This window comes from Macrobrachium nipponense, chromosome 30, assembly GCF_015104395.2.
Source record: "Macrobrachium nipponense isolate FS-2020 chromosome 30, ASM1510439v2, whole genome shotgun sequence".
Taxonomy (NCBI): Eukaryota; Metazoa; Arthropoda; class Malacostraca; order Decapoda; family Palaemonidae; genus Macrobrachium; species Macrobrachium nipponense.
Genome location: NC_087218.1, coordinates 61,830,764 through 61,844,075, shown reverse-complemented (window position 1 = coordinate 61,844,075; position 13,312 = coordinate 61,830,764). Strand labels below are relative to the sequence as shown.

Below are 13,312 nucleotides of genomic sequence, written 5' to 3'. Positions count from 1 at the left end.
CACCGAAAGGAGTAAGAGATATCTCTGAGAACATAGTAAGGCAAAACGAATGCAATGTTTATTCATTCATGTAAGAAATCCCCTCAATCTTAGGCTAAAGTCCGTGATTGTAGGGCAGAGATACAGTTAGTCACAGTTATCAGTCAATCCCGCAGGAGAGAGAGACGTAACTGCCAGCACAGAGATACGGTTAGTCAGTCAATCCCGCAGGAGAGAGAGACGTAACCTACCGCGCATGACAGCGAACGAGCTGGTACTGTTTCGTTTGGACTGGCGGAGAGGACAGTGACAGCAGCAGCTTACGATCGTCGTCTCTTAACTTTATGCCTGGGTTGCCAGCTACCCTATTCTACGAAGAAATAGGTCCGTAATTTTTAGCATAAAGAGATCTCAAGCTGGTATATTTAAGCGAAACAGAAAACGCTAAATATATAGATGCGTTCGTGTCGTCATAAAACTACCATACAACGGTAAAAGATAAAAATCGGAAACTCCTGAAGGCTGCAGGGAGTAACGATTAAATGTCCTTAAAATAATAGACTAGACCTCTCGGTTGCCATCCGAAGAGGTAACTACAGCAAGCGTATATGACTTGAACCACCAGTAGTAAAATAACGCAAGGCAAAATATGATTATTATATTGCAATAAAGTTTTTTCATACTTACCTGGCAGACATATATACTATAGCTGAATTCGGAAATACAGCTTACATACATATCTGACAGCAAGTTTCATAAACAAACAACTCAAGAGAATTGGAAACGGACAGCTCAAGCTTCTTATGTTATTGGACATAAGCGTTCATTGACGTAGTCTACAAGTCTATTTCTTGTACGAGTCTGCGAATGATGAATGGGAGCTCTTCCGAATCTTGTCAATAAGAGCTTATCCGCTTATGCAATATAAAGTTAATGAGAAGTTTGTCAATGAGAACTAACCCATTTACGGGACAAAGAGATATTTTGTCAATGAGGGGATACCCACTTACTTGACAAAACGATAGTATATTGTCAATGGGGGAAATTCACTGCAATTGACAAAAACGTAATTCAGGAAGTCGAGCATTTTGTTATTTTCGATTCCCGTCTCAAACGAGGAAGGGCAAGAATCCTGTTAAGAGACGGCTTACGACAGGTAGAACGACGATGTTCAATTCGGCAGCGTAGTCCCGACTAGGAACTAACAAAATCTATCATCTGAAAAGCCCTTTCAGATGGGCTAAAAAGCTTGCAAAATTACCTGGTGAAGAGGAAGAAACTCTCCAACCAGCTTCCTCTCCTGTATCAAAATTTATTGGCAGTATGGCAAAGGAAGTCCTGTCTTGCGCTTTCCTGAAGAGCGTCCTTTTGATGAGTGCCTTTGCAAGAATCCTACTGAACGTTGCCGAGAGTCCTGACGTGCAGGACGTCGAGCTTTTACATAACCCATAGCTGCCTTACCGCAAAGTCTTGACTGCGGTAGAGCAAAAGAGATCTTTCCTTGAGCTTTCCATAACTCCATCCAATCCTGGACTTTACGAAAAGCAAATATTACTGACAGAGACCTCTATAATTCACGAAACCCGTGGTCTTGCTGGGTTTCGAAAACGAAGTTGCCTTTTCACTTTAAAAGCTTCCTCCGAAGCACTGCTTACTTCACATTCTTCGCAGGCGATGTAGAAGGGATCACGAAGTTAGGTAAAAAATCTTTAGGCCCAAATCAGCTTAAGACTTCAACAGAAACGTTCAGCCAGGCGAGGCGACACTGGCGTGCGCTGGCGCGCACGCTCGGCGTCCACTGGCGAGCAGCGAGCACTCTCGGCGTCCACTGGCGCAGCGAACCGCGGCCTCTGCGCTCGGTATCCACTGGCTGTGGCGCTCGGCCTCGGCGTCTACTGGTGCGCGCTTGGCGTGGCACCCGCGCGCGCCTGGCGTCCATCCGAACGTCCCGTCCAAGCCGAGCGTCAAAAAAAAGCGTGCAGAAAAGCGTCACGCTCCTGACAGGCGTCAATGCAAGCGAAACTGCCTTCAGGGAAGAGCATTAGACATCTCGGAAGATAAAACCGACTAGCAACGAAAAGATCTCAGGTGAAGGGTTGATCGTGTGAGAAATACGCGGGGCGGCGAGGGTGGGAACGCCTTCTTATTTTCACAAAGCAAACAAAGCTAGACGTCCGCGCTCAAAGCGTCCTGCTAATATGACTTGCTTTTCCCTTTTCTCGGTGGAAAGGACGTACACGAGTTCAGGCGACGTTCGCCTTCTTACTTTCTCACTGCAACGCATGACGAGAGAGAGAGAGAGACGTGAAACGTCCTCTTCTATAAAGCTTCTATTTAGAGGGCGCGAGTCCTTCCGAAAGCTCCAAACCCTGCGCAGGGAGGACGCTTCGGAGGACGAGAAGCAATCCTTCAGGATTCGTGCCACGCACTTTGGCAGCCTGGGAGTAACTTCAGGTCTGCCGAAGGCACGTCAGATCGGTGGGAGTTCCTCGTAACCCTCCTTCGGCTTTCGACATGCTCTCTCCCTGTTCCTGGAGTCAAGCAGAGGTCCCGGCCTAGAGGCGAAATAAGGTCCGATCTGACGCACCCTCCACTACACAAGGGGCACTGTCACTGCACTTAGCCACTTCACTTTTGCTCTCCAAAGCCAGCACTTTCGATTCTAAGTTACGAATCGATAGAGTATCAGAGAAAGGTCAATACCCTCTACAGAAACTGTTTAGGGCCCCGAGGCAAACATTACAGGGTTAGGATAACAACTACAGAAGTAGCACTCTTCACCACAAATGATAGGAGAGCGAGCACCTTAGATTCCAAGATACGATGGAATCTAAAACGTAAAGGGCATTACCTCACGAGACATATTTATAGCCCGTAGGCCATACTACAGGGTTAGGCAAAATAAAGTCTACAGGTAGGTTAGCCTACCCTGACTTTGTTTACTGATTAACTGCGTACATACGAATCATACGTCTTCCTTACGGAATTAGACAAAGTCTCATACTCCTTACATGACAAATCTCAACAAAGAAGCAAGACACATAGCCCTCGTGCATATCGAGTGCGGAACTACCGAAGCTTTCGGTAGCCACACCCTATCTTAGCAGACAACACCCTCTGAAACTAGCCTAACTAGATTCAGATATACAAAAATGAATCATATTCAAAACAATTTAAGATAGCGTATGCCTAGCCACAAATCCAAGTCAATAAATCAAAAGACAATTAGGATATTTAGCGGCCATGAAGTTTCCAAAATCCTAAGACGGAGGTACTGAAAACAGGTGTTTCCAGCACCGGCGACAGAAAAATTATGAATAGAAAATGGGAATGGTTCCTGATACCCGCCTCCCAGCGGCGGGAATGGTACTAACCTCCTGGGCCGAACCACTGTGTGTGCCGGAAGTTTTTGAATTTCTGTCGGACTTCAGAAAATACAGCTATATATATATCTGACAGGTAAGTTTCATGAACAAATATTAGAACAATAGGCACCAAATCACACAATGCTGTTCTGACTTGAAAATAACAATGATAGCTAAATAAACTGGAGAGAACATCCACATGCATTTTCATCTCTCAACTACTTCATTAGTTTTCCTTCCCCTTAGCCTGGCACATAGATATAGTACAAAAATTCTATGCAATTCACATGGAAATTGTTAAACTGTATGTACTTACATCATAAAGCTGAAGGCATTCCAGTAACACTTATAATGAGTATATATGAGTGAATTCATATTGGAAGACAACCTAGGCTGTTTTGGAAAAACTTGCGGAAGTACAGTACCTGAGACTGTCTGTGTGCTGGAGGTGGGTGGACTGCAGCAGCAACTTGTTGTGCATTTATGCCTGATACCATTATTCTGATGGGCTGGTCATTACTACCAGGTACTGGAACTTGATCAGCAATAATCAACTGAGGTTCAACCTGGTAGAAACAAGTAATATGATACAAGACTAACCCATAAAAATTTTAAGGTCTAGCAACTAAACTGTATGTTAAGTTATTTTCTTACTTTGCTATTCATTCATGAATACATAAACAGAATACCTATTTGGAAAATAATCATGGAAATTGGGAAAAAATTGTAGTTTCTCCAGAAATTACAAATAAATATTCCTTGATATTCAGAGTTTAGCTGGATGATAATTAGAGAAGGACTCAACTCAACTAATACCTGCTACAAATTTTAATCTTATTAAAAAAAACTTGTTAAATAAGAGCAAATTAAATAAAACCAATGGATTGAAACTTAACTTGTGTGATTACAATGAATTCCTGGCAGTCTTATGCTTAGTGAAATGTTGGAACATATTCATAGGCTTCATTTTTACCTTGAACATTGTACACGAAATGTTTTTGTTGATATGGTAGCAGTTGAATTCCAACCAATGACTTTACACTACCTAATTCTATTTGACAACATTAACAATTGCTAATGTTCCTGATTACATTAAAAGAATACTATCAATTCAGTTTAATATTTCTTCCACAGTATGTAATATCCTGTACAATGTTGACTTCAACCACAGCCAAGTCAAATAAAATTATAGGTAACTCATGCTGCATAAAATATTTCTAAAATGATCTTGATGAATTATTGTAATAATAATAATAAAATAAAAAAATGGAACCTACAAAACTAAGCCACTTTACAGACAATGGTACAAAAACTCTTAAACACTACATAATTAGAAGCGTGCTGAAGTGATTACATATACAATCTCACCTGAGTATGTATATGTAATCACTTTAGCAAACTTCCAATCTGAGTTTTAGTTTGGATTTTTTTCTCACCTGAGTATGAGAAGCTGGAGATGGACTCTGCGTGTTCAGCTGACTAACAGCACTGGAGGAGCCATCTCTCTGGTGTGTTTGGCGATGACGCTTCATGTCGGATCGAGCACGGAAGGGTTTACCACAATCTGGACATGGATGAGGTCTATCACCTGTGTGGATACGCTTGTGGTTTTGCAGGTAAGAAGCAGCCCTGAATGCCTTGCCACAGCGTTCACATTTGTAATTCTTCTCGCCAGTGTGTATTCTTCTATGAACCACTAAACAATACTTCCTCTTGAAGTCCTTACCACAATATTCACACTGAAATTGCCTTGCGTCTGAGTGAACTGAAGTTGTATGATAACGCAAATCTCCCCACTGTCTGAAAAACTTTCCACAATGGTCACATTTATAAGGTTTTTCTCCACTGTGAAGTCTCAAATGAACTTTTAGAGCACTGGCTGCATAAAAAGCTTTACCACACTGCTCACACTGATGTGGTCGTTCACCTGTGTGCCCCCTCATATGGTACACTAATGAGTTCTTGTGTGTAAACACTCTGGTACACCATGTGCATGCATAACCACCTTTCGCAGTCTTTCCCACTTTCATCTTCTTTTTTGGTGCTCCCTTATTTTGCGAATTTCCTTCTTTATGTTCAATTTTACGATGAGACATGAGCTTGGCCTTGGACTTGAAAACTCTGTAACAGTCCTCACAGGTGAATTCAGGCGGGTTTTCAGAGTGTTCTGTCTGAACATGACTGTCCAGTGCCATCTGTGTGCGAAAGCTCTTTGGGCAAGCAACACATGAATAAGGTTTATCTGCTGTATTACTGTCATCTTCTTCCATGTGAGCAACTTTTAGATGAACCTCAAGCATACTTTCTTTCCTGAAAGTCTTATTGCAAAGTTCACACTTAAAATGTTCCCTTGAATGCACTAAAGAATGCTCTTGAAGGGCATCTGCATTTTCAAATTCACCACCACATACCTCACATCTATGCTTTTTGTAAGGTTCATAATGATACTTGAGGTGTTCAAAAAATTTTAGCTGGCTATCAAAACCTTTCAAACAAATTTCACAATTAAATGGCTTTGGTTTAGTTAGGGTGTGAGTTTGTTTATGAGCATTAAATTGTTGCTGATTTGTGAACTGCTCATCACAAAACTGACATTTATAACACTTAATGTGTTTTTTTGTGGTTTTTAACTTCTTAGGAATACGCTTCTTATGTGGTAATGACTTTTTCCCATCTGTGGTATAATTCCCACTGTCGTCTGGATCATCATCGTTTGAATCCATATCTTCCTCCATATGATCTTCATCCTCTAGAACTTCTTCAACAGGTTCTTCCTCCTCAAAATCAGGACCTATGACCATCTCTTCTGCTTTCACAAGCTGTGGAGGTAAATGAGAAACAATGTCTTCTTCTTTTATATTCTGAGTAACATATTCCAAGTACTCCTGTCTGCGACGGATTGGTCGGCCACTACGGGACACAAGTGGTATAAGAGGTGGTGCCTGTTGCTGCTGTTGCAAATCAGCATCATTTTTGTTCATACAGTTTTGGTCATCAATCTTTTTAACATGCTCCTGAAACTGTTTTTGTTGATGTTGGATTAATCTCTGCTGTTGCTGTTCTGGTTGTTGCTGCAACTGCCTTTGCTGAGGGTGCTGAAACTGAAGAGATTTCTGCTGCTGCTGAAGTCTAAGGGGAAGCTGTCCTTGCCTTTGCTGGTTATGTTGTTCTGTATGCTGCTGCTGCTGCTGAATTTGCCTTGGGAGCTGCTGCGTCTGAAGCTGCCGTTGCTGCTGCACCTGAAGTATCTGTCGCTTCTGATGCTCTAATTTTGCAGGTTTCCGATAGTCATGTAAAGTTTGAGGTAGTCCTTCATGTTCTAACTGAACAAGGTTGGCAGTCGTAACGTCTTGTAATACATGATCGGACTGATCTTGATCAGTTAACTGCTGCTGCTGCTGTTCTTGTTGCTGAAGGAAATCAGAGTATGCTCTCTCCAACAACTGAGCTTTTGGCGTCTGGTGTTCATGACGTACATGGTGTACGCTGGATGCTGCGACTGGAGCTGTTGTCGTTGGATTAATGACATCAAAGTAAAGTTCTAGAGGTGCAGAGACTGCTGCACTTTTTATAGCTGCATCATTCATTTCCACAAATGCAACATTATCAACAGAAACAAGTGCATCAGGAAACTTTCCCTGTTGGTCATCTGGTAAAGGCATTTGAGTTACATACTCTAAACTACTGTAGGAATCTTGGGAGTTGTTGCCTGATGTGGTGAAGGTAACAGCTGAATTTCCACTCACTGAAGTTAATGGAGTTCGTGTGCCCTGAGTAACAACACTCTCTAGCAGGGCTTGTGTTCCAGCTAGAGTAGTTGATACATAATGTTGCGATGTACCTAATGATGTTATACTTGTTGCTCCAAGTGCACTTCCTGGTCCATTAAGTCCAAGCTGCTCCAGCTGTGCAGTATCCATCTTGGGTAAACTGACAACATTCATTTCTAAGGGGCCATTCCCTCCTAAAATGCCGCTGTCCTCTCCCTCTGACATAACTTAATTCTGTGACAAAGAAAATTTAACACATAAAAAAAATTCCTTCCTAATTCTGAATTTATTAATTTACTGCAAAGGATTTTCCGCAAGTTTTCTACCTATGGCTATTAGACTCAAGAATAAAATTAATAATATACTGTGCAAATATATGAAGAGTGGTGTATATAATTCTAATTACATTATTGTATCCGTAATGAACACATTATTTTATTGCAAATACCCAACACTTACCTAAGAACTACATACACCTTAAAACTGAGACATAAATAAGCTTTTATCCTTTTCTGGGCTCAGCCCGTGTCGCTACGTGAAATGTCCCTTTAGCACACATTTCTAAGGTAAAATATTGCTATGATACCAGAGAAAAAAAGCTAATATGGAAATGCCAGAATATTCTGGCTCGCTCACCTTATTTTAAGGTGTCGGTATGGTTTCTTGGGCGAGTGAAACCACTACCAGAGTTCCTTTGCCATTTAGATTCATCCTTCTTCAAAATCCCTCAACTATAGAGGAGCCGACCTAAGGCCCACTCCTCGCTACCGTTACAGCTAGCGCCTCTGACGTCATTCCCGCAGATAGCACGATCCACACCGCACGTTTTTTTTTGCTCTGTGTTGTGTTCGTTCTGGAATTCTCCTGTTTTCAACATGGAACGTCAAGCTTCTTCTGCATCCAAGTTAAGTATTGCTATTAATGTTTCACACCATTTACGGACTGCCCTGGGCCCGTTTAACCGTTTTATTTAAGGTTTTATGGACGGCGTTCCATGCAGCATTGTCCCCGAGCCGCCATGAGCGGCTCGCTCCCGCGTTTCATTGTTTCGCGCGCCATTCGGTCCCCTATACCATTTGAGCTCAATTTTCTCTTAGCAGTATGTTCTTATATTTATGATGATGCATTTATTGACGTTTTATTTACGTTATGTTATCTCTACACGGGGGTTGTTCTCCGAGCTCATCCTAAGCTCGTAGCCTACGCCGTTTCCTTTCAGCTTAGATTTCATGCATGCATGTTCATTTCAGTTGTCAGGTTACTCTTAGTTAGGCCCCTTTCGGAGGACCATGGTCCTTCTCTCGTGTCCTCGAGCCACCCTGGCCACCCGCCCTGCGTAATTTCGTCTCTGCATAGGCTAGCTGCTCGGAGTCGCCAGGCTCGTCCTTCCTTCTCGGTTGGCCCGATCCAGCTTCTCCAGGACATGTCTTTCTCTCTACCATCATGTTTTCTTCCTTTCCCCCCGTGTTTTGTTAGGATGTTATTTTGTATTTTCATGATTATCGAGACGGCTTTGGCTGGCCTAGGCCTCCTCTGATTGCGTGGCTCATCACACGGTCAAGAGAGGTTCCAGGCGACCACGTATGAGCCACCCAGCGTCGGTCCTCCCAGCCCTCTTCCCCCTCCTTGGGGGGGGAGATACGCTCGCTCACGTTGTCTCAGGCAACCGATCCGAGCACCCTCCCTTCCCTCCCTCCCATGCGGGGGGATATGGGAGATAGCTGGAGGACGCTCGACGATGGGTCAGCTCCATGCCGTTCTCCCCAGTAGAGTACCAGGGGGACCCCTGCTTGGCCGAGCCTCGGTTGGCCACCAGGCGACTGCGCTCGGTTCTCCTCGGCTCTCGGGCCGCGTTCTCCTACCCCTAGTCACCTTCCTCCCGCTCCGGCAGATCAGGATCCCGGCACAGCCAGGTCCACTATGGTCCGGTGACACTATGATGGCCCCGGCCTCATTACAAGGATACGCTTTTGCATGCATGTTTTTACATTTATATTTAACATCCATTATCTTAGTTTAAGTTGGCGGAGACCCCGCTACCCCTCCCTGGATTTCCACCTACTTATTCTAGTTTTAAGTCTTGACGGCGGAGTTGTCAACCCCGCCGTATTTTTTGGTCCCCTCCTGCTCCTCACCCGTTGTTCGGACTACTCCTCGCTCTGGCGTACCGATTAGGTGGTCTCCCTGATTCAGTGACTTCTATGTCCTCTGGCAGCGCCGGAGACACACTGATTCAAGCTGTTCTACCGATCCTGTCGGGCGACTCACCACATTACACAGTCAAAGAGCAGGTAGAGACTAACCTTTGTTAGCTTTTAACTCCGGAGCACTCCGGTGTTATGATATATCACATCACGGACCTAGTCCAGGATGTTAGTGATGATACTCATGTGTCATTTCACTTACAGGTCAGCCATTGTATGGAGTCGGGCTGTAATGCCGTGCTTCAGGACCCCTGTGGGCACGAGGTCTGCCGGACCCACGCCACCTGTGCGATCCGGTTCAACGAGTCTCTGGTTTGGCATCACAAGAGTTGCTTAATCTGCTACGAGTTCGTTGACCAAGTCTCCTCTGAGGTGGGTAATGTTTCAAATACTACACATTAATACAGTGAGTTCAGTGACCAATATGATCCGTGATATATCAATCAACTTATGTTATAGTTTAATCTGAAGTAGCCTTAAGTATTAATACTAACACTCTCTTTCAGGGCACCCAAGCGATCCGGGAGTCCGCCCTTTCCACCCTGAAGGCCTGGGTTGGTGGGTTTGGCCGCAACGTGACCAAGGGCCAACCCTACACTCTATCTAAGGAGATGGCCACCCTCATCTCCCCTGGCGGGAAGAGTGCCTCTTATGTGGACCCGGAGCTGGCAGCTCCCCTGATTGCTGCCATCCAGGAGCAAGTGGCTCAGACTTCAGAGGAGGCGATGACACAGGAGGTCGTCCAAGAAGTAGCTGCACTGGACCTGGACCTCGAGCCCATGACGGTGGAGGGCGCAGGCAAGGATGTAAGTGAGGCAGGTTCTGTAGGGGCTCAAGGGTTTTCCTTGAGCCCATCTAGAGCTTCTTCTCCTGCTACTTCTACTTCTTTCCAGGGATTCACCAGGGGTATTCAGTCGGTCAGACCGAAGTCCATCCTGGTGATCCCTAAAGTCAAAGGTAAGCGTGACTTTAAATCGCTTCAGAAGTCGCTGTCGAAGAAGTCAGATTTTAGCCTTGCCCGTAAGTCTTCGGCTCACCATCCCGGAGCGGACAAGGCTAAACTGGCATCTTACTCTAAGAGTTCGAAGTCCAAGTTTTCTAAGGACAAGGCTCAGCTCTTCCCCTCCGACCCTGAGCCTTCAACCTCCAAGGGAGCCAGACCCAGGATTCCTAAGGAGAAGGTACCTTCCCTTTCGACCCAGACACCTTCTCTGCTAATATCTCTGCCAATATTATGCAGCAGATGGGTAGTTTGGTCGGGAACTTGGTTCAAACCAAGTTCCAGGAGATGTTTGTGCAACTCTCATCTTCTCTAGAGGAGTCAGGGCAGTCTATCCGAGCTATCTCGGATAGGCTGGTTACCCAGGAGAACCTCATCGCAGGGCTCCGCGAGAACTCAGCGAAAGGACTTCCACACCCTGGCATGGTAGCTCAAGTCATGCCGGATTCGTCTACCCTTCCCACATTTACAGCAAACAACCCCTGGAGAATTGCTTCCTACACTCCCTACGTAGACTGCATGCTAACGATTGAGGGCAGCGGAACTCGAAGGATTGAGGACTTCGAGTTTCCTCCGCAAGGATTACAGCCCCCTTTCATTGGCTATGGTCCCGAAAGAAACTGTAATTCTCTCTCGGGATTACGCACAACGGGAATGGCTACGTAACCTAGAGGAGTAGCAATGTACCAATACCAAGGTTACCGCCTTCAAAAGTCCTCTCACGATCTTCACTGTGGACGAGGAGACTCCCATCCCGTTCACATCGAAGGTAGCGGAACTGACCCTGCAAGCCGCAATGAAGGACGAACCTATGCCACAGCTCCGGGAGACAGAACTAATCTCCCTCCTGCTCCCCGGAACGGACGATCACTGGGTAGATCTTCCGGCTACCTTTTCAGTGGGTAAACTGAAACCGAACTGCGCCATCTCTCAGTTCAGCGAGAGATTACCCAGGCTGTCAGACAACCTCATCCAGACTGAGTACGACACCAGGATGAGGCTGTGCAGATCCCTCAATTCCCTAGTAATGACGGAAGTATCGGCTCTAATCTACGGAGAAGAGCCGCTATTCAAAATCATTGCAAAGTCACTTTTCTACTCGATGCAATGTGACTTGTATGATTTTGTCATAGCTAGGCGAAATTGTAGGAAACATGTACTGGCGGAGGCCACTATCCGACATGAGCCTAACAAGCTCTTAGCCTCATCCATTTGGGGCGCTGACCTCTTCCCAGCCTCTGTAGTGAACGAAGTTCACTGCGAGGCAGTTAGGTTCAACCAGAGCCTAAGGGTTCGCTGGGGTTTGGTCAGCAAACACAAATCGGAGTCGGCTGCATCAAACCCAAAATCAAAGAAGCTTAGGAAATTCCAGCATTTCCAGGCTCCTCAACAGCAGGCTATAGTATAGGCGGTTCCGGTATCACAAGTATCGCAACCCTCCACTTCCAAGTCGCAGCCACAACAGCAGTTTGTGCTGCTAACACAACCGCCTCAACAGGCACAGGCTTCGACCTCCTATGCTGTCTCCCCTGCTTTCAACCCAGTCTTCGAAGGTCAGTCCTTTCAGCCCTTCAACAGGTTTGGCAGGGCTAGAGGCGCCTTCTGCCAACGGAGCAGCGGAAGAGCCTCTAACCTAGGTAAGGGTTCCCGAGGAGGACATGGGACACGCCCCCTCCTCGAACCAGTGAGAATCCTCACCGATGGAGGTTCAAAGCAAATGGGCCCAAAGCATTGTGTCCAAAGGTCTAGGGTGGAGTTGGCTCAGAGGTCCTCCCCCATCCAAAACCTTTCATCAACAACCAACAGCGGAATTGATAGAATACTCTCAAGAACTCCTTCAAAAAGGAGTAGTGTCAAGAGTCAAGCATTTAAAATTTCAAGGTCGCTTGTTCAGCGTGCCAAAGAAAGGCTCAAACAAACGAAGAATAATTCTAGACTTGTCCCATCTGAACTTATTCATTCGTTGCGACAAGTTCCGAATGCTGACCGTTTCTCAGGTGCGGACCTTACTTCCCCGTGGGGCCATCACCACCTCTATAGATCTTACAGATGCCTACTATCATGTTCCAGTAGCAAGACACTTCCGCCTGTTTCTAGGCTTCAGGCTAGGAAACCAGGCATTCTCTTTCAAAGTAATGCCATTCGGGCTCAATGTAGCCCCCAGGATATTTACAAAACTGGCGGAGACAGTCGTTCAAGAACTGAGGTCACAAGGAATAATGCTAGTAGCTTATCTGGACGATTGGCTCGTATGGGCCACAAGCATCGAAGAATGCCACAAAGCAACGGTCAAAGTGATCCAGTTTCTGGAACATCTGGGCTTCCAGATAAACAAGACCAAGTCCCGGCTAACACCGGAGTCTCGCTTTCAGTGGTTAAGCATTCAGTGGGACTTGAACTCTCTCACACTATCAATTCCGCCGTTGAAGAGGAGAGAAATAGCCAAAGCAACCAGGCAATTTCTCAAGTACAAGCAGACGTCCCGGAGGAACCAAGAAAGAATCTTAGGCTCTCTCCAGTTTGCTTCAGTAACGGATGTTCTTCTAAAAGCCAAACTGAAAGACATAAACCGCGTTTGGCGCTCAAGAGCAAACAACAGATCCCGGGACAAACTAGCCCCTATCCCAGCGATCTTACGAAAGAGACTCCGCCCGTGGACGGAGATCAAGAATTTGTCAAAGACAATTCCGCTCCAGTTCCCTCCGCCGGCCCTAGTGATCCACACAGATGCATCACTAAGCAGCTGGGGAGGATACTTACAGTACAAAAAGGTACAGGGAACCTGGTCCCTACCATTCCGCCAGCTTCATATCAATGTACTACTGGAAGCTATGGCAGTGTTCCTCACCCTGAAAAAGCTTCATCCAGCCAAGAAATCTCATGTCAAACTAGTGCTGGACAGTGCAGTTGTAGTACACTGCATCAACAGGGGAGGCTCCAAGTCAAGCCACATGAACCATGTCATGATAGTCATATTTTCACTGGCAGCCAAGA

General features: G+C 45.5%; 1 protein-coding gene across 1 annotated transcript in view; it reads right to left on the bottom strand.

Moving 5' to 3' along the window:
* Positions 1-13,312, bottom strand: part of LOC135202570 (zinc finger and SCAN domain-containing protein 12-like) — a 110,286-nt gene that overhangs the window by 59,790 nt on the left and 37,184 nt on the right. Inside the window, exons 2-3 of the mRNA XM_064232068.1 lie at positions 4,781-7,348; positions 3,770-3,910 (exon numbers count right to left, since the gene is read on the bottom strand). Coding sequence (XP_064088138.1) covers positions 3,770-3,910; positions 4,781-7,339 — 2,700 coding nt within the window. The 5' untranslated portion in view covers positions 7,340-7,348. The remainder of the gene's footprint in view (positions 1-3,769; positions 3,911-4,780; positions 7,349-13,312) is intronic.